Here is a 26,214-nt window from a genome sequence, read left to right on the forward strand (position 1 = left end):
TCTGGTCCCAAGGCACAGCCTGGAGCCTCTCCTCCCTGCACCCCCACCCATGTTTGAGAGCACACTGACTCCACCAGAAGTTAGCAGGTCAGAAGTTAGCAGGTCAGAAGTTAGCAGGTCACCAATTTATTTTGAACAGGTAAGTGATGGCAGGGAGGGAAGGAGGGAGGGAGGAAAAAGGGTGGGAGGGGAGACATGCAGAAGTCCTTCCAAAGGGTACTGAAATCATGGCTGGATGAATCTCAGAAGCTCACTGCGTTGTGCCATCTCTAGAGAGGAGGTGACAGAGGCTCAGAAAGGGAAAGCACTGTTCAGGTCACATTCCCCCACCCCCACCCCCCAAACCTTGGCTTCCTCCACCAATCTATGTACTGGTGTGTGTGAGACTAGGAACTGTGTAAATTCCCCTTACTTATCTATTCAAGTTTAAGGACCCCTTTCTTCACTGTCGGTGACCCCATCTCCCAAATCCAATTTCCACTTTCACCTTTGACATTATAAAAGTATCCATCTGAATGTTGTTCAAAAGAAGATTAAAAAATGAATGCACAAAGTACTTGGAGTCCCACGAGTAAACCCGTGAACGATCCTTGCACCACGTCCCTATTCTAGCTCTTGCTTCAGACCTTCACACCCAGTACTTACCCGCCTACTAGGGCCTCTGGAGCTGGGGGCCGCTGAGCGAAGCTCTAGGAGGCTGGACTGGGGGTGGGGGTGCTGAAAGAAGAAGCTAGCTAGGAGTTGCCTGTGACCTGCGCCAGGTTAGGCGCGCCCCCTGGCGGGAGTTTCTGCAGATATACCAGCCCTAAAGAGCCAGATTGGGAAGGCAGGTTCAGGGGTAAGGGTGCATGGGGTGGGGGTGGGGCAGGTAGACTAGACTGTCTGGACGTGTGGAAATAGGTGTGGGGTTCTGGCGGAGCAGAAGTTGGTACCTGAGTGCGCGCAGACAAGCCCAAGCCCAGCGGCCAGTGCAGCACCCAGCACGAAGGCCGCCAACACCAATGCCACCACTGGTGCAGGCTCCAGTGCTGCAGCGGCTGGAGCGGGTGGCTCTGGGCGTACCGCCCTGCCTGGGAGACTCTTGGATGGCCCTATGGGGATAGGTACAAGGCTGAGACTAGGTCTTGGACCAATCTATCCCTCCCATCCCGGGTCCAGGGCTGCTTGCGAGCTTACTAGGGGGCGGACGAGGTATTGTGACCACGATGGGCTGTGTCAGCATGTGCAGGTGGGGGCTGTCAGTACCAAGGCTCAAGCTGCTGCCAGTACATGCCTCATCCTGAGGCAGACACTGGGTTGTGAGGGAAGAAACCAGACTTCAGTGTCTCGGTGATTCTATGTCTGGTCTCCCAGGGCTCATAAATAGGTTTACGCTTCCAGCTTTCCACTACAGCTAGGAGGTTACCACAGAACTCCTGGGCGGAACCCCTAAACATAAAAATGGCTTCAGCCCTAGAACACCCCATATGTCAGCCTCTAGGTCTCAAGTGAGGCCTGCAAATCAAATGTGCAGAAGTTTAGACATATCGGTGTTTTCTTGAATCCAGCCCTCCAGCCCTAAAAGGACTCCGGATCCCACCCAAGGAGTCTAGAGCAGAAGGCTGTACGTTTCTAGTCTACTGGGAGTCCTTCTGCAGAGCCCCATGAGGGATATCTCTAGGCCCAGTACCCATCTTGAGAGGGGCCCAGACCATAAAGCACTTTGCCTCCTAAGGTCCCTCAGCTGCCAGAAACGCTTTTGCCTAGCTAGAGAATATTCCGAAGGTGCTGAGATCACTGTTTCTACTAGCGCACCCGCAACGGTGCTGGTGGGGTCAAAGGCACTGGTGTCTGGCGGACAGCTCGGCGGTGGTGACTGCGACGGCGGCAACGGCTTATCTGGCAGTGCAAGAACTGTACTGAGGCATTGAATACCGGGCGCAGGCGGAAGCTGAAGCGTGCGACGCTAGCAGCATCCGGGCGTGGAGGTGGTGAGAAGCTGACAGAGTCGTCGGCCGGGCAGCCCCCACGTAGAAGCACCAGAGCAGGCCCCAGGGCCGGGCGTGAAGAAGGCGTTACTGAGCATCGGTGCAGGGCTAGGCCCCATCTTGGTGAAGGACGGGCCAGGGCCGCCTGAGGGATCAAGGCGCCATCAAGGTCGACCAGTCCCCATCTATCCCTCTCCCCACCCACCCCTGTTGTATTAAGGAGCCCGCACCTGCACAAACACATGGCTGTCCGCCGGAACCTCCAGTGGCCCTGCGCGGCGAGGGAATGCGTCCTCTGCATCTGATAACTCCAGACTGAAAAGGGGTCTGCGAAGCCAGGGGCCAGGCGCCCCAGGGAACGGAGGTGCTGAAACAGAGCACAGAGCAAGGGCACAATTCCCTCTAGGGAGCCCTTGTCTCCTAAGCCCTTGGAAAAGGGATGCATTACAGGTGGTCTCTTTACCCATGCTCAGCTGCATGCCAAATTCTCTCCAAGTTACTACCAGGTACCCTTTAGTGGCATCAGAGCCTAGTAGCTGACGCCAGCACAAAGCTGTGCTCTTTCATTCTCTGACCTTTCGTGCCATTTGCAGAGTAGACAAGGGGATACACGGGGTTGATGTACTCCTGTGATGGTGGTCAGCAGAGGAGATGAAGTCAGGGTTCTCTGCCTTATCCAGTTTGCTAAGTCTTAGAGTCTAAGAGATCCAGTATGAGCTACTGTCCACTAAGAAGAGGTGGTGCTGGCATCTGTTGCAGGCAGGAGGGTACCCACCCCCATGCCTCCAGAGGCCAGAGGCTCAGTACAGACAGGCAACTGGACTGGGAATTTCTGTTTAACAGATATTCAAGTACCCAAAGGAGAGCACCAAGAGGTAAGGGTGGATGGTTATTTGTGTTTACCCAGGCTTGCACTTACACACACACACACACACACACACACACACACACACACACACACTACCTATACAGGCAAATGATTGCTTTCAAGCAGCAGTTAGCTGGGAGTTTATCACAAATGATTTGCACACTTGGCCCTACTCCCACAGCCCTTATCACCACTTGGTTGAGAACTTTGAGAAAACTGGCAGAGGGGCTAGTCTGGGAAAAGAAAAAGGGATGGCGACACCCGACTCCACCACACACACACACACACACACACACACACACACACACACACACACGCAAGCAAAAGCAAGTTGAGAAGGGACAATAGGGAAGTGGGACACAATGCCCCCAGCCCCCGTGCCAGCCTCTACATACCAAGTGGTGCATTGTGCTTAGTGGAGGTCCCAGGGAGCAGGGCCAGGAGCAGGAGTGTAGTGCCCACCATGGTGGCCTGTCCAGGTTGGAGTGATCCAGGCCAGCAGCAGGCACCTGGCTGGGCTGTACCCAGCCCTCTAGGTGTGGGTAGGTAGCCCTGGCCTTGGTGAGGCTGTCACCCTGGGAAGCAGGGAGCGGGGGTGGAGGGGCTGACATCTGAGCCCATGCTCAAGGTCTGCATGGATAAGGGCTTTCTTGATGTACTGAAATTTCTAGGAAAACGGGGCCCCTTGTAAAGCTGCCTGACACCTTCAGTTGCTCCCAACACCTCCCACCCAGCTCCCGGCCCTGCTGTTCCCCATGAATGCAGTCCTTAACCACACACTGAAAGCCCTCCTCCCAGGCCCTTCCCACATCTCTACCAGGCTCAGGACACCAGACTCAGAAGAAAAGGGAAGGGTTTTATTCTCAAGCGTCTAAGGATTTTTACAAACAAGGGTATTTTGTTTTAAAAAGGGAAGAGGGCAACACTGGTGGCCTGAGGAGGAGGTCAGAGGGTGGGACCAGGCCACTCCAGGTCCCTACCTGCCTGAGACCCACTCTGCCTGGGCCAGAGGGATGGCTGGTGACAGAGGAAAGGACTTGGGAAAAGGTGGGGAAGTGGGAGACTCCTCCAGGCTCCCACTTAACACTAGAGGGCAGTAGACAAAGACAAGACAGACAGACAAACACAAGACACACACACAGAAAATAAAGTTAAATAAAAATAAAACCATGAGGCCCAGTCTTGGGCCTGTGCTGGCCCTGGGGCCAGCCATGTGACCTAAGTACACACAAAGGCTACCATGCTGTGGCTAGCCCCAGAACGGTAAGGGTGGGGCCAGGCTTGCTACTCTATCCCTACTTCATCCCACCTCCCAAACACAGGAGATAAAGAGAGAGGGCGCCCTGCCCCGGGCAGAAAAGATGACTTCTAGTACAGTTTAAACATGCGGCATTGTGTGAATGGGATGAAGACGAGTCAATAGGACAGTTAAGAGCCACAGTGTCACCTAAGCCTACGGTTGCATCAGCTTCATCCAGCAAGACTTCTCAACTTTGGTGCTGGGTTTTGTGGTAAATTGTTTTGTTTTGTTAAATTGTTCTCTTGTCCACTTGAATTGCATGCATCACCAACAAAAAGGAAACATACCCCACTCTGTCCTAGTCATTGCAGGATAAAGGGACAGACATCTGACCCAGTCCGGGCCACAAGATGGGTTGGAGCTGGCCAGCTCTAGGTGAGCTAAGGGGCGCTCAGGGGCGTAATGGGACTAAGTCACTTCACATACCAATACCCTGGCCTCCCCTGCACCCAAGCCTGTCCATCTTGTCCCTGATTCACATGCTCGGACCTCCACATCGACTCCCTTCACTCTCAATCCCTGACTTCTCGGAACCCCTCCTGTCCCTTGGCATCACTCCTGTCACTGATTCCCGCCACTTCCCTCCCTGCTCCCTGCTCCCTGCTCCTCTCTACTGCACCCCTCATACACTTTCCCTGAAGGCCCCCGGTCTCCCTCTGTGCCACCTGAGCTCTTCTACTCAACCCCAAACTGTAAGCACTTCCCAGTCCCATGTGAGGGTCCCCCAGTGGAGCCTGGCCTCTCCTAGGCCGGAAATGACAAGCAGCAGCAAGCAGTCCAACCCCCAATGCCTGAGGCAGTGGAGGAGAGGGGCGCCCACCACAAGCAGCTAAACATTACTTTGGTAAAAGTTTCTGAAGGTACCGACACACCCCATGAGGACAACCCCCCCAAACACACACACCCACCAAGTACAATAAAATACAATAAACTCCAAAAGGACCCCCTGAGATCAAAGAGAGACAGACAGACACAGAGACAGCAACCGGTTTGGCTGCAGTCACAATGCCCACAAAGCCATCCTGGGGCAAAGACTTAAGGAAGCCTAGGTGAACCTGGGGCTTCCACTGAGTGTAGAGTGGCTGGGCCCAGGCTTAGGCTAGGAGAGAGGCAGAGGCTGGGAGGGAGACAGGGAAACCAGAAAGGGACAGAGGTAGAGTGGGAAGGGACAGAAGGGAAGATGGAGAGCAAGCATGTGTTCGAGAGAAGGTGGAGGGGACAGACACTGGGAGTTTGGGGGATGGGGACAAGGGGCTTTCTCTCTGCCCCTGGGGGTCACCCCAGCCCAGAGGTTATGATTGAATAAATAGCGAGTCTGCTCATGGCCTGCTGTCTTCCGTTCACAGTGTCTGTCGGGGTGGGGTGGGGTTCACACAGCTGGCTGACCCCAGAGTGGGAAGGATTGGGAACCAGCATGCCCTTTGTCCACAGCTGGTGGGCAGGGAGTCAGAGGTGGATGGGTACCCCCTACTTTCTGTCCTCAGTCCTTGGCAGTCGTCCAGGTCCCAGGTCCCCTGATGGGCAGCTGGGTTGGCCAGGTGGGAAAGGGGGGGGCCTGTGACCATGCCCCTGGGCCCCTGTGGGGCTGGCCGCTGCCATGAGGCTACCTGAAGAAGGGCAGATGGTGTTGGCTCAGGACTCCACTAGTCCTTGGGGACTCGGTCTTTGCCATGACGTCCTTAAACCAGGACGCGACATCCACCTCGAGTGTCTCATAGTGCTTGATGAAGCTGTGTTCCTGTAGGCCCAAGAGTTGGCTTAGGATGAGGAGTCAGTCCTCCTGGTCTTGCAACTGAGGCCAGGAGGACTTCACATGTGGTGGGAATTGGGGGCTAGGTACTCACAAGTAGCTTATTATACTTTGGTCTCTTCCTGTGATCTTTAGTAAGGCTGGACAGAGAGCAGGGAGAAAAGAGAAGTGAGAGTCAGGGAGGTGAAGCCCGACTGCGCCTGGATGTGCATCTGTGCTCAGGCCCTCCCTCTCCAGTGAGAAAGGGGTCTTCTAGATCAGCCAGAAGCAGCTGCTCACATCTGGGCTCCACCAGGCTGGGGCTCCACAAACTCTCCTGGCCCAATACAGTATTAGGTAAAGAGCCAGCTGGGGAGTTGGAACCATGATATTATGAGGGTCGCAGAAGAGAAAGTTAAGACTCAAGTGTGACCTTTCTATACAACCTCTATAGCAAAACTGCAGGGTCACCATACCAGGGCCAGCTGTCCCTGTAGGCCAGGTCCAAACAAACCCAGAAAGTGACTCCCAGGGCTCCAGCTTTAACTCCTGTCTACAGCCACAAGCCATGGGCCAGCCTGCAGCTGTACCCATCTCATCCTTTCCCCTTTCCTAGCCTGTGCCCTCCCCAGTAGCATGAGGACACCTGATATCCCAGAACATCTCAGAGTAGAGAGGTAGGAGCAAGGACAGGCAGCATGGGAGTGCTCACCAGTCTTTGACAAATGACTGGAAGTCCCCTGAGAAGCCCATGTGACCAGGCAGGAGTGGGGGCTCTTCCTGTAGGACTTTGGTGAGGACCTCAAAGTCTGTCTTGCAGTTCTTATAGGGGAACTGTCCTGTTGCCAGCTCCACCTGGGAGGGTGACAGGCATTGCTGGAACAGCAGGTAAGAGATCCCTACCTTCCCACCAAGCCCTAGGACAACAGCCCCAACTAACCAGTGAGATGCCCAGGCTCCACACATCAGCTCGGATGTCATAGTCAGGTTTGGTGGGGTCTGGAGGGTCAATGCGCTCAGGCTGCAGGGGGGGAGAGAAGGAGGATATACCCTGAAGGTAGGGCCAGCCCACCCAGTCCCCTGATCAGACCTAGCAGGGGCCCACTCACAGCCATATAGGCAGCACAGCCAGCACTCCGTGTTTTGGCTTTGGAGTCAACAAGGCGGCCGCTGATGCCAAAGTCACAGAGCTTGATCTGACCCCGCTCATCTAGCAGGATGTTGGAGGGCTTGACATCACGATGGATGACGCCATGCTTCTCCTTCAGATAGTACAATGCTTTCACAATCTGTAGGACAGACAAGTTTGGGCACCTGTCATGGGGGGAAAGAACCTAGGGCACCCATCTAGCCATCCAAGCCCAGATTGAGCTGCTCACCGCCACAGTCATCTTGCCCAGGATTCGCTCTGGAATGGGGCCCTGCATTCGTTTCTTCAGCTTCTCTGCACATGTGCCCATGAGCTCCATGGCAATAAAGACGTCTGTCTGTAGGAGGGTGGTACCCAGGGCTTGGGGCAGCCATGCTTTCCTCCCCACCCTAGCCACACAATGATACCTGGGGACATGTAGGACCCTGTAGGGGCAGAGGATGACCTGAGACTTTCCCAGAAGGGGCTTGGTCCCTCAGGCAGGGTGCTCACGTTGGTGATGAAGGTGCCGAAGCACTGAACAATGTAGGGGCAGTCGTGGCTCTTGAGCACCACGTCCAGGTCCATGAGGATGCGCTTGTTCTCTTCCTTGTTCCCCGACCGCCGCATTTGCTGCGAGGAGGGACGGCCAAGAGGGAAGTTGCAGGTACTGGGCAGGCTGCAAGGGCACAGGATACAGCCTGGACTGGGGTGTGCACGGCTTACCTTAACAGCAATGATGTGGCCTGTCTTCCGGAACCGCATCCTCCACACCTGACCACAGGTACCACTGCCCATCTCTCCCAGGTTCTCCAAGTCATTGATTTCTGCCTGATAACGCTGGGAGAAGAGCAAGACAGCTGGAGGGTCCTCAGAGCCTCTGTTTCTGTCACCCACCACCTCTAGGCTGCCTGGGTACTGACACAGCCCCCAGGGTGCCTAGCTATGGGGAGGTAGTACCTGGCCCCCGATAGTCAGGTACCCTGTCTGCTTCATGATCTCCTGCAGCTTCTGGTCAATCTCGATGCTGATGGGACAAAAAAACAAGATGGTAAGGAGGATCCCACAAACATCACCCGCCTCCCTGGGACCAGCACAAGGAGGACCCTAGGCTGGCCCTGCTCCATCAGCTTACCTCTCCATACTGCGGGGTGTGAACAAGGTTGATGGGAGCCCCAGCATATGTCGGGGCCGAGAGGGGGGTGTAGGGTGCTGTGGGGAGCTCTCTGAGGATGGTGAGCGGCTGCCCCCATCGTTGGCCAGTGGGAGTTGCAGGGCTGGGGAATTAAAAACCAGGGGCATGAAAGGAGTTAGCATCTAGCTGGCTACCAAGGATTTGGTGTTCTCATCTTCTCCTTTCTGGTATCCCTTCGGCCAAGCTGGAACAGTCCCCTGCTCTGCTGGCTAGGGCCTCCTTCCCCACCCCCTGGGGCATCTTCAGGGTAGTCCTCCTGCCCCTCTGACCTGAAAGGAGATGAGGTGGTCTGGTGGGAGAGGGGTAGTTCCAGAGGCTGAGGGTTTATCCTCAAGCACAAACTGCAGAGAAGTAAGGGGACTCTGCCAGGGAGCTTCCCTGGTACAGCTCTTTGTTCCCTCACCAGTGCCAGGGAGCAGGCTCAGGGTCACAGTGCTCACATGAGGATGTGTGAGGACAGAGTGATTATCAAGAACCTTGCCTGGCTACCAGCACTGGATGACAAGAGTCAGTAGCTATGGAACTCTGTTTTCAGGCTATCTTGCCCTAGATTACACTCCTAGAATAGGGAGGGCCACCTTCTGTCCAGCTGTCTCATCTGTGCATCTCCCAGCAAGGCCTGCAGAACTAGGGTCAAGGGATTGGGAACGGAACCCCCCAGGCTAAGCCTGAGTTCTTGTGAAGAGAGACTGATGGTGATCTAGGTGGCAAAGCTTTTCCAGGGGCTAGCTGGGCTGGGCAGGAAGAAAATGCTGGGCCAGGGAGGGGAGCTTGGTACTTCCCAGTGGCCTGCATGCGGACAGCTTGGACATGCTACAGGCAGACAGCAGGCAGGCAGCAGGCACCCCAAGGATGGGCGGGCAGTGTTAGGGTGTGGGATGACAGGAGAAAGACAGAAAAAGAGCCAAGACTTGGGACCCAGCTGCCCAGAGGAGTTGCTGCAGACAGCCAAAGAGGATATGAGACATTAAGAGGACGTTCCTTGAAGAGCTAGGGGGTCTCTCTGGCCTAGAGGCAGGGACCGTGAGACTCCTGTAGCTCCTGGAAGCATCTGCTCTCCATGGACCTCTCATACTTCAGGGGCCCTAGTGCCCCAGGAGGATTATAGCTAGCTCAGCTCGGGACATCAGCAGCAAGCACCCTTCAAGCACCACTTTCTTCCCAGAAGGCCTTGAGCCCGCCACTTTCCAACACACCTCTCCAGCCTTATCCTTACTACCGCCTCTTCCCACAGACAACCTAACGGCTTTTAGTAACTTAGGCCCAGAGACTGACGGTCAGACACAAACGGCCTTTTACTGCTGATATCCAGGTCCTTTTCTAGCCCTGGTACTTGGGAGGCACCCAGCTGTATGCAGACGCACTAGGAACTGTCCACAGCTCACTTCCACGAGTACATGTGATTCTTCTTTATTTGGCAACTCAGCTCTCTGGAGTGAGGACCACACCTTTGACCTCTCCACCACCTGCCAGTCCCCTGACCCACACAGACCACCAAGCTCTCTTGGGCTGCCCCAGGCTCAGGGAAAAGGCTGCTGGCCCCACTCTCTGAAGCATGGATTTGATGAACAAAGGGAGAGAGATATACAAAAGCCCTGAGAACAGAAGTTAGACGGGTTTAGAGTCACACGGCAGGCCTAGAGAATAGATTAAGTATAAGTCAGTGAGGGAGAAAAAACTGAGAATGAATGAATGAGTGAACGAATGAGAGAAAGCAAGACAGATCATGGAGACATGTGCCCACTTATGGGACCCTTAGGTGTGTAGGCTACTAGCCCAACACACATACACTCATGTGCAAAAAGACAAATGTGTACACATAGAGCACACATACATGCATCCATGTATACACACAAGCTGGGAACACACCACCACCAATAGTCAGCTCTTCTCACTTCTATCAACACAGTTACTCTTTCTCCTACACATATGGGACACTACACACCTAGGAACCAGCACAGCTGAGCTACCCCTAGCATGGAGTCCTTATGTGTAAGAGTGTGTGTGGGGGGAGGTCTTGCCTCCCCTAACCTCTTGGGACACTTTTGTTCAAATCCTGTATCCTCCATAGGCTTTCCCGACCCCTCTACAAAGCCCCTACTAGACTATTCTACTGGATCAGGAATACGCTTTGTGTCCACTGATGGAGCCCGTACTTCAGCCTCAGCCCCACAGGACACGAACTTGGTCTGTTGTACTTACTATGTTCCTGGTCCTGAGAGGAGACACAGTACACAAATAATGACAGTCATCCATAGTTGAGACAGATTAAGTAAGAGCAGCGCACCTATCTCTACCTACTTTATTTCTACACACACACACACCATTGTGTGCCCACCTAGCAGATTCCCACTCATTAGGGGAGCTCATTTCATCTTCTAGGGTTCCAAACTGAGCCAGAGAAGAAATGAGAAAGCTAACGGACACAGAGAAAGTACAACCAGGCTCACACTGCTATAGTTAAGGGAGAAAGAGTGAGAATGAAGACACAGAACTTTCTCTCTCTCTCTCTCTCTCTCTCTCTCTCTCTCTCTCTCTCACATACACACATACACACGCACACAGAGCATGGGGTGGGGATGGCATTCTGCAGCTGGGGCAGCGGTTAGATCAATGTGCAGATATGCAAGCAGCAATGATAAAAAGGCTGGTACCTGCTCGCTGGGACGGGGCAGGAGCAGGGCTTAGAGTGATCACAATAACTGGATGGGGAAAGGAAGAAAAGAAAAAAAAAAAAAACACCACAATAAATCACAACAGAAACAACCGATTTGTCCAACAGAAAAGAAATCAAATCATAATGAAGAGGAGGGGGAGGCACGCGGCACCAAACTGCAGAGATGGGTAGAAACCAACAGAGATGGGATGGTGGGAGGAAGGTGTGGAGCTGACAGAGATAGACACCTGCAGGGGGCTCCTTGGGGCCTGCCAGCCACTAGCCTTACCAGGTCTTACTCTGCTCTAGGGTCAGGCAGATCTTGGGACACCTAGAACCCTATACCCAACCCTATTCCATCCACAGGGGTGTGGAAGGGCGGCCCTGGAATCCAGCAGGGGCCCTCCAAGTCTTGGCCCAGCCTCTGGTCCCAGGCAGAATCCAATGAAACACATCCCCACCTCTCAGGGCGATATCTCACTATCGCCCTGGAGGGAAACCTGGAAGACTTGGGCCAGAAGGGGGAGGGATGAAGGGAATCCTGAATGCCTCTTCAGGAAGACGATCAAGCTGTGAAGGTCAGTCAGGCCGGGTAGCCAGGTAGTGAACAGAATTCTCATCTACGGGAGGCTGCCTTTCCCCTCTTACCATAGTGAACCCACAGACAACTATAATGCATACACTCCAAAGATTACATCACAGAGAATATAAAGAAGACATTCTGCTGAATCAAGAGGGACAGAGAAGGGGTTGGTGAGAAGGGAGAAATATCAGATTCTTTCCAGCAAAGATGACTGAGGACAGGGGTATCTGGGATACAACAAGGATGCTAACTGTGGTCATGGTGGACAAGCTGGATGTGTGTATAGAAAGAAAGGGGGAAGCCCTTTTGGTACAGGACCATATGTCAGGGAGGCAGGCCCAACGATGGTAGAGTCAGAAAGGAGGCGTGTGTCTATTCGGTGAGACTAGACTGGTTACAGGTGTCTGTAGTACCAGCAGTCACTTGAGCCCAGCAGACAAAGGTGCCAGGCTGAGAGTTGGCTATGTGTTTCCAGAGGGTTAGACACACTAGACAGCAACAGTGAAACTAGCTGGTCACAGAGATATGAGGTGCCCCTGTATGTAGGAGGCAGTCAGCTGGGTCCAGTGACAAGGTCCTTCCAGGCTTATAAGGAGCCAACTGATATGACCAAAGAAGTCAAACGGAGGAAGCCTCTAATCAAAAAGGACTAAGTGATCTACGTGGGCAGATGGGCATGCACGTGTGTGGACTGTTTGCTAAGACCTCTTTACAGTCACTGAAACGGCAGGGGTGGAACCACTGAGTCAAAAGAGATATGACTGTTTGCAGAGTTGAAAGACTTGGCTGTAGTCACAGTAGCGTAGATTCGGGTATGAAAGCCTGCAGGTGACAAGGCTCTGGGAGCGGACCACAGGGCGAGGGGGACCCAGCCACTAAGCTCCCAATGGTGTGAACTTCAGGACCGCGGTACGTGTGGGGAGAGAGTCGCCCTGGAGACTGCCCACCCGTCTCCCAGGTCACCGTGACCCTCTCTCCCTGCAAGCTGACAGCGTAGAGAGTGGAGGGGAGGAGAACTAGCGCCCCGGAAGCGGGGGCAGGATCTGCCCGATGGGCGGGGCCTCCCACTGCGCGCCCCGCCCCGCCCGCCCCTCCCCCACGCGGCCGTGCTTACTGGGCCTGGGCCGCTGTGGGCTGATATCCAGGTTGAGGTCGATCCTCCTGCGGGCCTCACGGTTCTCCTGCTTCAGCTTGGCTTCCAGGCGGGACAGCTTTTGCTCCAGGGAGGACGCCGCCATCTTCCCCGCCGCCGCCGCCGCCGCCGCTGCCGCCGCCGCTCACCGCCAGGCCACCCGTCAGTCCAGGGTAGACAAACACCGCACTGCGCCTGCGCCCGGATGACCCCGCCGAGCCGCCGTCCTGCCTAGACCACCCCAGCGCGTGCCCGCCCTGCCTCGCATGCATAACGCCGCGCGTGCGCACTGTATTCCAACAGGAAGCTGATGCCACCTAGAGCTCGAGGCTGGCCTCGTGCATTGTCATTACCCACCGCTACCTTCCGCGGTGCGCATGCGTGAGCTTTCTGGCAAGAGGCGCTGTTGGAAATCACTTAAAAAAAAAAAAAAAAGAAAAGAAAAAGAACGCGAAGGCCGGTCAACCTAACGCCTGCGTGCAGAAGCGGGAGACCGGCCAAGCTCGCGCCTTTACTGCGCACGCTCACGGCTGTTGCCGGATTTATTCTTCATTCCTTGTCCATCTCTGGGGCCTCTCTGGTACCCGCGCCCTCACAGAACAACATTCCACATCTTGGACGGTTCTTCATTAGGACCTGTTATGCTTAATTACGGCCTGAACTCTTCGCTGTTAGCGTGAAGCCGCCTCCTCACCGTAATTAGGTCCTGTGGTAATCCCTTTCCATTTCAGCCAGTCCAGCAAACTGAGAGTAGATCAAGGCCTGACAAGAGGAGAGGGAAACCAGAGTCTTGAGCTCGGTGTCAGAATCAAGGTTAATCTGGCAGTGACTGCCTGAGACCTTAAGGCGCTCCACCCTCATCCCCCGTCTCTTCGCCCGAGAATCTGGACTCAGCTCCTGAAACCAGTCTGAAGACAGTCCCTGGGGTTAGATGCCTCTGCCTTGCTTGCCCCATACCCACACAACATAGTTTAAGTCTTTCCAAGAATACTAGGATAATAAAGTTTGTGACCAAACCTAGGAGGTCAGGCTGGGCACAACTCTGGAAGCAGCAGTGAACACTTTGGGATGGGCCTTGGCCTCTAACGGCTTCTGAGAACTCCCCTGGTAATGACCTATGGGTGGAGCAGACAGAAGTTTAGAGTTAAAAGGATAAAAGAGGAGGAGAGGAAATTGGATTGTTTTTGTTTTGTTTTCGAGACAAAGTTTCTCTGTGTAGTCCTAGCTGCCCTGTTACTCGGTAAACCAGGCTGGCCTGCAACTCAAGGGTGAGGTGAGGTGGATTCTTTAGGAAAAACAAAACAAAACAAAACAAAAAAACTAGGCAGAAAACTCTACCCAATGTCTCTTGATTCTACTTCACCCTTTTTTGCTTTTTTTTTTTTTTTTTTTTTTTTTTTTTTTTTTTTTTTTTTTTTTGAGACAGGGTTTCTCTGTGTAGTCCTGGCTGTCCTGGAACTCACTCTGTAGACCAGGCTGGCCTCGAACTCAGAAATCCGCCTGCCTCTGCCTCCCAAGTGCTGGGATACTTCACCCTCTTTTGAAGTAACTTGGAAATCTTTCCTCCCAGGACAGAGAGCCTGATTTGATAGACAGCTGTCATCATTTGGTCCCAGATGTAGGAAGCTTAGACAACCATACTGTACAAAGAGGTCAGAATTACAGTTCTTGTTTATTAAGCACCCACTGGTATATGCCCCCCTGCACAGGAAACATTCAAAGGAAAATCCCTTCATGGACTAAGGGGAAAAAAGGCAGCCTCCACCAGCGGTCTTAACTTGGACTCAGCTAATCTTAGTAAATGCATGATGAATGCTCTTGTGGGGATCTGTGACGGACTTGGTTTGCAGTTTGTTCATTTATGTGGTGCTTAACTTAATGGGACTCTCTAAGGCTCTAGAAAAGGGGCTCCATATCTAGACATTTCAGTATTCCATTCTTAGTTGTTTTGAGCCAAGCTATGCTGTCTCCCAGGCCAGCTTCAACCTTTCAATCCTCCTCCCTCCACCTCCAGAGTATTATACAGGCATCACTATAGTACATATGTTTCACCATTCCTGGTTTATGAAATGCTGAGGACAGGACCCAGGGCTTCTGCATGCCAAGGAAGCACTCTCCCAACTGAATTTCAGTGCCAGCCCAGTCTTTATGCCAACATTTCCATTCTATAGTCTCAGGACCACCTGAATCAGAATTACCTGACATACTTACTTAGTAGCAGATTCCTGGCCCTACCCAAATTCTGAGTCAGTATTTCAGGGGTGGGGTGGGAAGCATGTAAAGGTTTTATTTTCTTCCAGGCCCCTCAGCTGATTTTATTACATAGCTAAATGTGAGAGCCATTGTTCTAAGTACCCATCCCTGTCACAAAGGGCTTATAAAAGAAGGACTTGGCATTAAAGTTGGGATACAGAACTTTGGAACTGGTCCTTGTGTCCTCTCCTTAGGAGAGAGCCCTAAATATATGCTGATCATTGTTGGGAAGGGTTGGAAATCCCATTGGTATTCTTCCCCCACTCCCATAAAGGAAACTAATTAAGCCGGAATGTTCAGAGGAAGAACAAGCCAGCCAGCCAGCCAAAGACACAGGTGTGGTTTTGGTTGAAGAACCTAAGACTGAGTTAATCCTTCCCTAAGGGGTTACACCCCAAATCCACCACCTCCTGTTTCTTCCCAAGACAAACCAGTCCGAGGATCTTGTCTGAGCTGCACAAAACTGACATGTCTGGCCTTCCTTTCCTGCTGGACCTATCTCCCTTGGAATACAATGTTAGGGCAGAAACACGTCAAGGCCTCTGTCAACCTGTCCCTCCCCCACCAGGCTTCACTCCTCTTCCATCTTCTCCCGAACCTCTGCAGGCAGTCCCTCGTAAAGGGTGTCCTCCACCAGCAGCCCCGACTTCTTCAGCCCCTTGCAGTCACCAAGTTCTTCTGGCAGTGTCTCCAACCTGTTACCTTTGAGCTCCAGCCGGCTGAGGGCCTGGAGGGCAGCCACTTTGGGTGAAAACTGAGTTAGGTGATTGTAGCCCAGGAGTAATGTCCGCAGCTTGTGGCAGGAGAACAGTTCATCAGGCAGGCTCTCAAGTGCATTGTAGGAGAGGGCTAGATGCTGGAGGCTCTGGAGAAGGCCCAACTCGGGTGGCAGGGAACGAAGCCCATTGTGGGACACATCCAGCAGGCGGAGGCCAAAACACTGGCCAAGCTGGGTGGGCAGAGTCTCAAGCTTGTTGTGACTGAGGTAAAGCTGCTCCAGGCTTCGGAGCTTTCTCACATGCTCAGGCACATAGGCGATCTGGTTGTGCCACAGCCTGAGAGTGACCAGCTTCCGACAGTGCTGGAAGCTGAGGATCTCCTCAATAGACCGAAGGTGGTTGTCCTTAAGGTCAAGTTCCTGCAGAGCCCCTAGGCTGAAGATTGCATGGGGGATACGTTCCAGCCCACAGGCCACCAGCTCCAGCTCCCGTAACACTGCCAGCTTCTTGAGGCTGTTGAGGGCAAGCAAACGAGCCCCATCATTGTGCAGGCTGAGTCGCTGAAGGTGTCCAGCTACATCAGTCACACTGGCTGGCACCTTCCCTGCATTGCTACGTAGAGACAGTACCTTGAGCTGTTTAAGCTCCCGGAGGCTCTCAAGGGTGGCACCCCGAGCCATTTCTGGGGGAAAGAGTCCTTCCAGGTGTAGTTCTTCTAAGCCTCGAAGCCCAAACACCCAGAGGGGTACCTCTCGGAGCTCCTCAAATTTGACACTGATCACCTTCAGGCGATCTCGCAGAAAGATCTGTGAAGAGAAGGGCAGCCTGGCTGGTGAGTGAAGCAAGCTGAGCTCCTGAAGGTTCACAAGCTGGGAGAGCCCTGGGGGGAAGGAGATGTCACAGATGGCCTCCAGCCTGAGCGCTTCCACCTCACTGAGCTCAAAGACCGTGTCAGGTAGTCCGGGGAGCATGCAAAGGCTCAACTCCAGCCGGCCACGTGCATTCCGCTGCAGCTTCTGTCTCAGCTTTTCAGGTGTCCACTCATGGTTGAGGTTGAGCTGCTTAAGACGGCTTTCACTGACTTCAGAGAGGAAGACTGCAAACCGTTTGGAATAGAGGGAGTCATACTGGTCAATGAGGTGGAGCATGAAGGCGAAGTCATTCTTAACATCTGGGATATCATTCATACCTGTCTCCTCACGCACAGAACGGAAGGAGTACTCTTTGAGGGGCCTATGGAAGAGCCAGTAGAGCGTATACAGGCAGGTGATGCCATAGACACATACAAAGGAGATATAGCAGAAGGCCAGCTTAGAAAAGAGGTGGGCCTTGGTGTGGTTGCAGCAGAAACTGGCGTACCCTGTGATCTCTGATGTCTCCACCCTACAGGACACCAGAAAGCTGATCTTCTCGACATAGACCAGGTTGTAAACCAGGATGGCAAAAAACTTACAAACCTTGAGGACTGTTTGCCGGATGTACATGGAGTAGAGGATGTCACCCTCTTCCACATGCACTCGGAACTTTTTGACCTTCTCAAAGAGGGCCTTAGCTTGCTCACCCTCCTTCTTATCCAGCAGAGTTACAGCTGGAGGTTCGGTCACCAGCTTTTCAGGCTCTATTAGCACTTTCTCCTTCTCACCTTCGCCCACCTTCCCCGACCCCACCCCTGTTGTGGTTACTGTGGCCACCGTGGCCCGTCCAGAAGCTGGGCCCTTGTGATTTTCTCCAGATACCTCAGACAAGGCCCGAGTGGTCCATGGAGAATCAAAACACTTGCCCAGGATGGAGATGAAGTGTTCTATTTTGGAGCTGGTACCAGGGAATTTGAACCAAAAGCTGGTACAGACCATGAAGATGAGCGTATGAATAACCACCAAGTAGGGGAAGTACTTGGCGTACCAGTGGAGGGCGGTTTCGTAGCACAGCTGGTTAATAAAACTGTACTGTTGAAGGTCTAGGTTGTTTCTGAGGCCGCTGAGCTCTCGGACGCCCCCCATCTGCTCAGAGACCCCGTGAGGCAACAGCTGCTGGCAAGGAGCCTCTGACACATTCTCACGGGATTCATGGCTGGGCAGGCAGATGATCTTGTCCTGGGTCACCTGGGGATAGGAAGAGAGTGAAAGACAGTGAGGGATCTAGGGAATTGTATGGAAGAGAAGCAGGATGAGGGGGGAGGGGGGGAGGGACCCTGATCCTAGACGGCTGTAAGCTGTTTGAACGTGGAATAGCTGTTAAACTACAGCATCATCCTTAATCTGAAAAGAAATACGATGGGAGCTGAACCGATGTGGGATGTGGCTCGCGCCTGTAATCCCAGCACTTGGGAGGCAGAGGCAGGCGGATCTCTGTGTTCGAGGCCAGCCTGGTCTACAGAGTGAGTTCCAGGACAGCCAGGGCCACACAAAGAAACCCTGCGTCAAAAGACAAACTTACTTCCAGGACAGCTAGGACAAAAAAAAAAGAAAACATACTGGGGTATTTCATTCATACTGGTACATTCATACTGATATGAATGTAGCCAAGCTGGTAGAGTGCCCGCCTAGCACGCACCAGTTCTGATTTTTACCAATGCATGACTTGGGCTTCGTGGCACATCGAAGATGGAAACAAGGGAATGGCGAGATTAAGGACATTCATTGACTCATAGTGAGTTCAAGGCCAGCCTGATATATAAGAGACTCTGTCTCAAAAAAAAAGTGTCTGTGTGTGTGTGTGTGTGTGTGTGTTTTGAATTGTAGTCTCACAAAAAGAAAACTAAGTCTCAACCCCTAGTTCTATAACCTCATTTGGAAGTAGAGTGATGAGTCCTATAGAACTGTATCCTTCCAGAAAGTGAACATGTAGGGTGGACATGTATTTCAGGTGGCAGAGTGCTTGTCTAGCATGCATGAACCCCAGAGTCCTATCCCTAACGCTGCAGAAACTAGGTGTTTGGTGCACATATGTAATGCCATACTGGGAAATGGATGCAAGAGAATCTGGAATTCATCTTTTTGTTTTTCAATAATTTATAAAAGTTCATCTTTCCATTTAGGAAAAAGATCTGAAGTCAGACATGGTGGCATAGTCCTTTAATCCCAGCACTCAGGAAGGTAAATCTCTTAAATTTGAGGCCAGCCTGGTCTACAAAGTTACTTCCAGCACAGCCAGGCCTACACAGAGAAATCCTGTTTCAAAAAAACCAAATAAATACATTTAAAAAAAATTTAAGTTCACCAGGTGGTGGTGGCGCACACCTTTAATCCCAGCACTTGGGAGGCAGAGGCAGGCGGATTTCTGAGTTCGAGGCCAGCCTGATCTACAGAGTGAGTTCCAGGATAGCCAGGACTACACAGAGAAACCCTGTCTCGAAAAACCAAAAAAAAAAAAAAAAAAATTTAAGTTCTATCTATAACAAAATTCCATCTATAAGAAAAAACTTTTGCCCAGTGATGCTATAGCCTATAGTCCTAGTTACTTAGGAGACTGAGGCAGGAGAATCAGCCTCTGCCTGGTCTACAAAATAGGTATAAATTCAGCCTAGACAACTTCAGTAGACACTAGTCAAAGGAAGGCTATGGACAGGATTCAGCTCAGTGGCAGAGCCCCTGCCTAGAATCCCCCAGTGAGGAGCTGGGGTGTGGCTCAGTGGTAGAGCCCCTGCCTAGAATCCCCCAGTGAGGGGCTGGGGTGTGACTCAGTGGTAGAGCCCCTGCCTAGAATCCCCCAGTGAGGGGCTGGGGTGTGGCTCAGTGGTAGAGCCCCTGCCTAGAATCCCCCAGTGAGGGGCTGGGGTGTGGCTCAGTGGTAGAGCCCCTGCCTAGAATCCCCCAGTGAGGGGCTGGGGTGTGGCTCAGTGGTAGAGCCCCTGCCTAGAATCCCCCAGTGAGGGGCTGGGGTGTGGCTCAGTGGTAGAGCCCCTGCCTAGAATCCCCCAGTATGGGGCTAGCAGTTTGGCTCTGCAATAGAACCTTGTTTAACACTGGAAGCCACAAAGAAGAAAAACTGTGTGGGTATGGAAACACTCTAATATTGTTATAGACTTTGAGCACGGCTGTAGGGATGGAGGAGAGGAAGGAGGGGTCAGAAATGGTCTGTATGGAGGCTTTGGCACTGGCTTCCTCTCGTCTGTTTCTTTTATTTTATTGATGATGATTTTTCTTGAACCCCTAGGTTCATGTAAGCTGGGCAAGTGCTCTAGTACTGATTCTTTTTCTTATTTTCTATATTATTCATTTTATTTTAGAGACAGGGTCTCACAATTGACCTGAAACTCGTGATCCTGACTCATTTTCTCTGTCTCCTGGGAATGCAGGTGTGTACTGCCACACGTGGCCTTAATTTTAATTTTGAGAGAAGATCTTGCTAAGAGGCCTAGGCTCCAAATTTGTGATCCTCCTGCCTTTGCCTACAGAGTAACTAGATTTATAGGCACTCACCGCAATGCCCAGGCTCTTTCTCCCTCTTCTTAGAAGACATGGGAGACTTCAGGACTTCAAGTACAAGGCGTACCCCTTTAGAGATCTGCTCTTTTTCCTAGAGAGTCCAGTTGAATACATTTCCCCATCTCATCATCATGGAGGGGCCTTACCCCTATGTACAGCACAGTTGAAGACCCCCTACCCCAGTCATGAGCACTGCCATGGTACAACCATGCCCCTTTATGGTCTTGCCCTTCACCTGGAACCCAGTGAGGGACACTGCTAAGGTGAGGCCCAGTTCCTTCATGGCTGAAGGGGCTAGAGAGTGGTTATGAATACTTGTTGCTTTTGCAGAGGACCCATGTTTGGTTCCAAGCACCCACATGGTGGTTTACAAGCATCCATAACTCTAGTTCCAGGAAACCTAACATACTCTTTCCGACCTCCACAGGTACCAAGCATACATACATACATGTAGGTCAACACTCACACACATAAAAGAAAAAATATGTATTTTTAAAAAGACACCCCTGAGGAGAGTTGCCAAGATGTGCCACACCTTCGCATCTTTGGTCTCACCCCTCACCTGGAAAGAGAGCAAGTCAAGACCCCTGTCGTTAGCATAGTCATGAATATGGCCACAGTGAAAGCCAGACCCTTGTACCCCCTTAGAGTTTACTGCCATAACATGGCTCTGCCTTGTCACCTCCCACTCATCAAGAAGGTGCTTCCTAAAACTCTAGTCATAAGAATTGGCACCGTGTGGCCCTACTTTGCTTTGTTTCGTTCCTCACCTGGAGGGTGCACCCGAACACCCCAATCATGAGCATAGCCACAGTGAGGTACTCAGCCAAGACGTCCCACCAGGGCTTGAGCACCTTGAATGCTGGCTGCTGTTCTGTGAACTGCTTGAACTCCGCCACTGGGATCATCCTGCCTATGGGAGTCAGGAGACAAGAGGCGTTGAGCAAGGGTATGCCTAGTCACAGGTGAGAAGCCAACACACTCTCAGCCCTGCCAGAACTTTCTAGAATCCATGTGCTGTATGTTCCCTTCCCCTCTTAGGGGTCTTGTTGCTTTCTTCAGAACTCACCTCTCCCAGTCTCACAGCGTTTCCCGTTCTTCAAAGCGCCAATTTTATCTTTCACTGCCTGCCCTCTCAGAACTCACGAGAGTAAAAACACAGGGCAGCTGTCCTCCAGTCTCCTCCTTTGGCTGCCCACCTCTGAAGGAAGAAGCCTGTGAGATTCATTCTGGTACTCCTTTATTCTAACTGGGCTCTCATCTCCACCCTGCCACCACAGTATCCCCAGGCTCAAGACTTCCGGGGTGTGCCCCCCTACCAGGGTGCTCTGGGCACCACCTCCAATCTCTAACCGGAAAAGCCGGCTAGGGAAAAGCAAGCTGGAACGTGGTTGTGCTCTAGTTAAGGGCCTCAGGGGTTAGGGAGTGGCCAGGCCGAAGGCTACTGAGCCCTGGAGGCATGTGCCAAGACACCTGAGTGTCCAATTAGGGACTAGAGCCTAGAATCTGAAGTAGAAATAAGAAGTCTGGGCCCTGAGAGGGAAGAGTGTTCTGGAATGTCTGGTAGGTAGCATGAGAATTTCTAAACTGGAAAACTCTCAGGATGACACTTATGACTGGAGCCTGGCACAGGGCTACCAGCCCACTCTGTCTATCTCTGGTTTCCTTTTCTACTAAGGTATCATTATTACAAAGGCCAGACCCAAGTCACATGGGGGGGGGGTGTAGAATACAAGCTAAGACATCACTCTCCCAGGAAGCCAGCTACTTGCTTAGGGCAGAGAGGAAAGCTAAGAGTGAGGGTCTCTTGGGCAGCTCACCCCTGTCAGCATCCAAGCTTTCTGTGTGTGTGTGTGTGTGTGTGTGTGTGTGTGTGTGTGAGCTCGCCAAGGTGTGGGTATGGAGGACAGAGAAGAACCACGTACAGTAGGAGGGTCTATAGAAAAGGGATCCGGCATTAAGTAAACATGAGACAGAGGTTCCCAACTTCATCCTGAACCAGGTACACGTAAGGAGAAGACCAGAGAACAAGATCCTTTACATGACAGTTGGTCCTGTATGCTTACCACTCTCTTGTCCTAAAGAAAAAAGTTAAATAAAAAAATGTCTCAGGATGTGGAGATAGCTCAATTGGTAGGGGACTTTTCTGTCATGAACAATTCTCTGAATCCAGTCTCTAGCACCACATAACTAGGCATATTGACACACACCTGCAATCTCAGCTCTTGGGGTCTCAGGTCTCAGAGGATCAGAGTTCAAAGTTATCCTCAGCTACATAGGGTACTCAAGGTCAGTCTGAGTTATATGAAACCATGTTTCAAAAAGAAATTTTGTTGCCCTCCTTAGCCTGGAGCTGTATGTAGCTCAGTATCGAGGGTTTGCAAGAGTGTCTCCAGAACTGGGAGGGGAAAAAAAACCCAATTTGCATAATCTGATAGAAGTGGTACCCATAGGGGGAGAGAGAGAAATGGCTTAAGGGATGCTACAAATGTAAAGGGATCAACTGCATGTCTCCACCTTCCCTGACCCCTCTCACAGTGGCACAGTTCAACTCTGCCAGGCCATCCTCACAAGTCAGAGGCCAGAAGACAAGAGCCCTCTGCTCAGCTCTCAGGAACAAAACACACGCATAATGTAGACAGACACACAATCAGAGGGAGGCACAGGGGATTATCATTGTCTGGCTCCATGACTCAAACTAGGTCTTCCAGAACCTGCCATTAAATTCCAGCAGGCAGATGCGAGGCTGGCCCCCTTCCCTGTGTCAGGACAGAGATGGTGGAAGGATCCAGAAGGAGGGACTAGCAGAACTGGGGAAAGTGCAGAGAAAAATAGCAATGGAGTTTATATAAAAGAATTCCTCTTGTTGCCTTTCATGCTGGTTTCTTTTGTTGTTGCTTTTTAAGGGTGTGTGTGTGTGCATGTGTCCAGTGGTTGGGTTGATGTCAGACATCTTCTTCCATTCATGGTATCAATTCTCTTTGGATGGATTCTAATTATTAAACTCTGGAGTTCATGCTTGCTAAGCTATCTTACCTACCCACCTTCCCATCTTTTTTTGTTTTTTTTTTTTTTTTTTTTTTTTTTTTTTTTTTTTTTTTTTTGAGGCAAGGCCTCTCCCTGAAATCTGAGGATCAGCATTTTTGATGAACTGGCTAGTCATTCTGGAATCCACTAAGGTTACCAAAGTGTGCCACAGTGCCCTGTTTAGAGAACCTTGGAGTCAGCTCAAGACACCCCAAGACCAAATCAGCACAAAGGAGATTTATTTGCTCCAGAGGGTCAGAGGACATGGAATAAGAGACAAAGACACAGAAGATGGAGGATGAGGTAGAAGGGGAAAGGAACAGAGAGAGGGGAAATCGGTAATTTACCCAGGCAGAGGGAAATGGGGGAGAAAGGCAAGGCCTCCCAGAGCCATATCTGCCGTGCTCAGGTTTGCTAGAGTCCCTTCAATGTGGGCATGAGATCCAAACTCAGGTACTCATGCCTTTGCAGCAAGCACCTTACCCACTGGTCCACCCTCCAGCCTTCTTGCATCCCTCATGGATTTTGAGACAAGGTCTTGCTATGTAGCCCTGGCTAGCCTGGTGCTGGCTATGTAGCACAAGATGAACCCGAAATTTCAACACCCCTGCCTCAGCCTCTTAAGTACTGGGATTACAGAGATGTGCCACCATGTCTAGCCCAATGCTGAATTTGATCCCAGTTTGGGAAGTATAAGTGTAGGAGGTCTTTGTCCTTTCATCTCGGAGGATGAACATAACTCGTTAATGATTTCACTGCTACAAGTACCATTTGAGCCTGCCCAGTCAATGTCTACTTCCTGTTTGATGGCACCCACTCTGTCCCATCCATTGAAAGCACCTCTCACTGAGATGCAACTGCTATGTAAGAAGTGGGTTTGGGGGAAATGGCTTAGTCAGTAAAGTATTTGATGAACAAGAGTGAGGATCTGAGTGATATTCCCAGCACCCATGTAAAAGTGGGCAGGGTAGCCTAAATCTAACCCCGCCCCCTGCCCCATTCCACCCACCGTACAGTGGTGGGTGGATCCCTGAAGATCATTGGCCAGTTAATCTAGTCAAAAACATGAGCTTTAGGTCAGTGAGAGATGTCTTTAAAAATAGAGAAACCACTGAGGAGAACATCCCAAGTAAATCTCTGGTCTCTACACACCCACACCAAAGAGAGGTGTCTCAGAAGGCCAGGCTTGGGATGGTCTTGCAAACTCCTTTCCATATCCACGCCTTAGTACTGCTTCTACTGCTGAAACGGAGGCAAGGGATGCTTCCAACCTCAGCCAGCCTCCCCAGCTACAGCTCATATGCTAAGGGCCGGGAAGAAACAGAAGAGTGTTCAACCTTTAGAATACAAAGTCAGAACTAGGAATGTGGCTTAGTCGGTTGGGTGTTTGTTCAGGCCCTGGGTTCAATTGCCAGCATCACATAAAACCTGGAATGGTTGTTGGTGCACACCCCTATAATACCTTGTCTCAAGCAAAACAACAACATCGCAAAGCACAGGGCTGCTGAGATGGCTCATTGGACAAAGGCACCTGTTGCCGAGGTACAAGACCTCAGTTCAGTCTTAGAGCCCCGGAAGGTGGAAGGAAAGAATCAACTACTACAAGTTGCCCCTGACCTTTATGAGAGTGTCACAGTATGTGCACACACACACACACACACTAACTAAATAGTAAAGAAAAAATAAAGCACACGCAAAACTAAAAAGCTCAAAGTTCAATACGTATGCTTTTTTACAAGGGGGCTAAAGAGGTAAGGGAAAGTCATCCCTAGCCGAAAGTCTTGGGAGCCTACAAACTCCTAGGCTAGCCCCCTCCCAAGTTTATTCTGCTGTGATTTGGAAGGGGCTTTTGGAGTATTCAAATATAAGAACCTTGAACTGCAAGGAAGCAGGTTTGTGAGGGTGGAGTTCTGCAGCTTTTAGGGCGCTCACTAAGATAAGCTCTGTCTTTCTCAGCTACCTCCACCATCCCACGCTGGGACGGTTGCGGAAATCAAGATTGTCAAGAGTCGACGCCTGCCTGTTGATCTTTCTTCCTTCGCTTGATCCCGAACTGCCTGGATCCCAGGACACCAGCTCCCTGGGGCCAGACTGAGGGTTGCCGCACCCCTCTCCCAGCCCCAGCTTTCGGGGTGTGTGGAATTGCTCCCGCCAAGGCCACGGAGCCACCCACACCTGAGCGACTCCCTCCACTCCCCCGGGCCATTCCCTGGGTCCAGGTTGATCTCCACGGTGGGACGAAAGCCTCCCAAGCCCCCGCTACTTACTGCTCAGGGATGGAACTATGGGGCCCAACTTCTGGATCCCTGAAAGTAGATCGACCCGGACTCCCGCAGAGTTCCCGGGCGGGCCAGAGAGTGAGTCAGGGCGGGCTGGGCCCGGAGCCGCCCCGCCCCGCCCCCGGGATTGCTCGGCCCCGCCTCGCTACAGACGCTCTCAGGTCGACCCCACTTCACGCCGCGCGATCGCTAGCAAGAAGAGATATTCCTGGGACAAAAGGGTTTTAGAAGTCTGCAGTTCCTCTACCTCCTGGCTGTGGGGGCAAGCTGGTATCCTGTAGATGCACCACCTGGACAGGTGTCAGGAAAGTGGTTCTGGGAAGCATTTCCCTCAACCCCTAAGGATCCCCAGCTGGCACTAAAACTCGATCGAGGCACAGGTACTACAGGCTTGCGCCAGGGGAAGACCAAGAGTAGAGGGCTATCTCTCTTCCAGAGCTGGCCTGCCATCGGGAGCTGTGCTCAGCCACAGGAAGCTAACCTAATGTGGATGCTCCCACCTAACTGTCTCTGCTGAAGCTTGTGGTCTATCATGAATGTTGGAGGGCTGGGGCGGGGATAAACTCTTTCCTCAGCCTGGACTGTTCCAGGTAGTAGAGGGGCATGCAGGCCAGGGGAGAGGGTAGGGGAGGCTGGAACTACTTCTTACTTCCTCCACCCCTTCTCCTCAAACTAGCTTCAAATTCTCCAAGTAGGCAAGGATGACCTTGAATATCTGATCCCCACCCGCCAGCCTCCAGCATGTGAGTCTCTACCACCTGAGAGGATTACAAGAGGGTTTGCAGGCTGAGGGATTACAGGCTACTGCCATCATGTGTGGTTTATGCAGTGCTGGGGATGGGTGTATGCTGGACAAGCACTCTATCAGATGAGCTAAATCTTCAGCTTCTGAAAGGCTCATTAAAAAACCAAACCGACAATACAACAACTCATCCTGCCTTACCACCACC

At 52.0% G+C, this 26,214-nt stretch overlaps 3 protein-coding genes across 11 annotated transcripts; all 3 read right to left on the reverse strand.

Moving 5' to 3' along the window:
* Window positions 1–110: 110 nt before the first annotated feature.
* Tgfbr3l (transforming growth factor beta receptor 3 like) lies at window positions 111–3,519 on the reverse strand. 2 transcript variants are annotated; one of them, XM_076923735.1, is made up of 7 exons: window positions 3,231–3,519; window positions 2,198–2,334; window positions 1,795–2,112; window positions 1,177–1,291; window positions 933–1,091; window positions 646–717; window positions 111–269 (listed from the first exon to the last, which is right to left on the reverse strand). In XM_076923735.1, the coding sequence occupies exons 1-6, from the start codon at window positions 3,298–3,300 to the stop codon at window positions 653–655; spliced, it is 864 nt and encodes a 287-aa protein (XP_076779850.1). In that variant the 5' UTR covers window positions 3,301–3,519; the 3' UTR covers window positions 111–269; window positions 646–652. The 2 variants fall into 2 exon arrangements, with proteins under 2 accessions (XP_076779850.1, XP_076779849.1); XM_076923734.1 differs by lacking the exon at window positions 3,231–3,519 and having other exon boundaries at window positions 2,198–3,227.
* A 152-nt stretch (window positions 3,520–3,671) lies between these two features.
* On the reverse strand, window positions 3,672–12,842 carry Map2k7 (mitogen-activated protein kinase kinase 7). Of its 4 annotated transcripts, XM_076923731.1 has the most exons (13): window positions 12,542–12,842; window positions 10,843–10,890; window positions 8,129–8,270; window positions 7,954–8,020; window positions 7,720–7,833; window positions 7,507–7,626; window positions 7,244–7,351; window positions 6,974–7,153; window positions 6,805–6,885; window positions 6,577–6,719; window positions 5,980–6,025; window positions 5,743–5,873; window positions 3,672–3,914 (listed from the first exon to the last, which is right to left on the reverse strand). In XM_076923731.1, exons 1-13 carry the CDS (start codon window positions 12,663–12,665, stop codon window positions 3,812–3,814), a joined length of 1,407 nt encoding a protein of 468 aa, XP_076779846.1. In that variant the 5' UTR covers window positions 12,666–12,842; the 3' UTR covers window positions 3,672–3,811. The 4 variants fall into 4 exon arrangements, with proteins under 4 accessions (XP_076779846.1, XP_076779844.1, XP_076779847.1 ...); XM_076923729.1 differs by having other exon boundaries at window positions 3,672–5,873; window positions 12,542–12,839; XM_076923732.1 differs by lacking the exon at window positions 10,843–10,890 and having other exon boundaries at window positions 12,542–12,835.
* A 1,370-nt stretch (window positions 12,843–14,212) lies between these two features.
* Lrrc8e (leucine rich repeat containing 8 VRAC subunit E) lies at window positions 14,213–25,493 on the reverse strand. Of its 5 annotated transcripts, XM_076923737.1 has the most exons (4): window positions 25,253–25,380; window positions 21,028–21,159; window positions 20,729–20,871; window positions 14,213–17,633 (listed from the first exon to the last, which is right to left on the reverse strand). In XM_076923737.1, the coding sequence occupies exons 3-4, from the start codon at window positions 20,864–20,866 to the stop codon at window positions 15,384–15,386; spliced, it is 2,388 nt and encodes a 795-aa protein (XP_076779852.1). In that variant the 5' UTR covers window positions 20,867–20,871; window positions 21,028–21,159; window positions 25,253–25,380; the 3' UTR covers window positions 14,213–15,383. The 5 variants fall into 5 exon arrangements, with proteins under 5 accessions (XP_076779852.1, XP_076779854.1, XP_076779853.1 ...); XM_076923739.1 differs by lacking the exon at window positions 21,028–21,159 and having other exon boundaries at window positions 25,253–25,493; XM_076923738.1 differs by lacking the exon at window positions 25,253–25,380 and having other exon boundaries at window positions 21,028–22,998.
* Between the last annotated feature and the right edge of the window lie 721 nt (window positions 25,494–26,214).

Source organism: Arvicanthis niloticus, chromosome 24 (assembly GCF_011762505.2).
Source record: "Arvicanthis niloticus isolate mArvNil1 chromosome 24, mArvNil1.pat.X, whole genome shotgun sequence".
Classification (NCBI taxonomy): Eukaryota; Metazoa; Chordata; class Mammalia; order Rodentia; family Muridae; genus Arvicanthis; species Arvicanthis niloticus.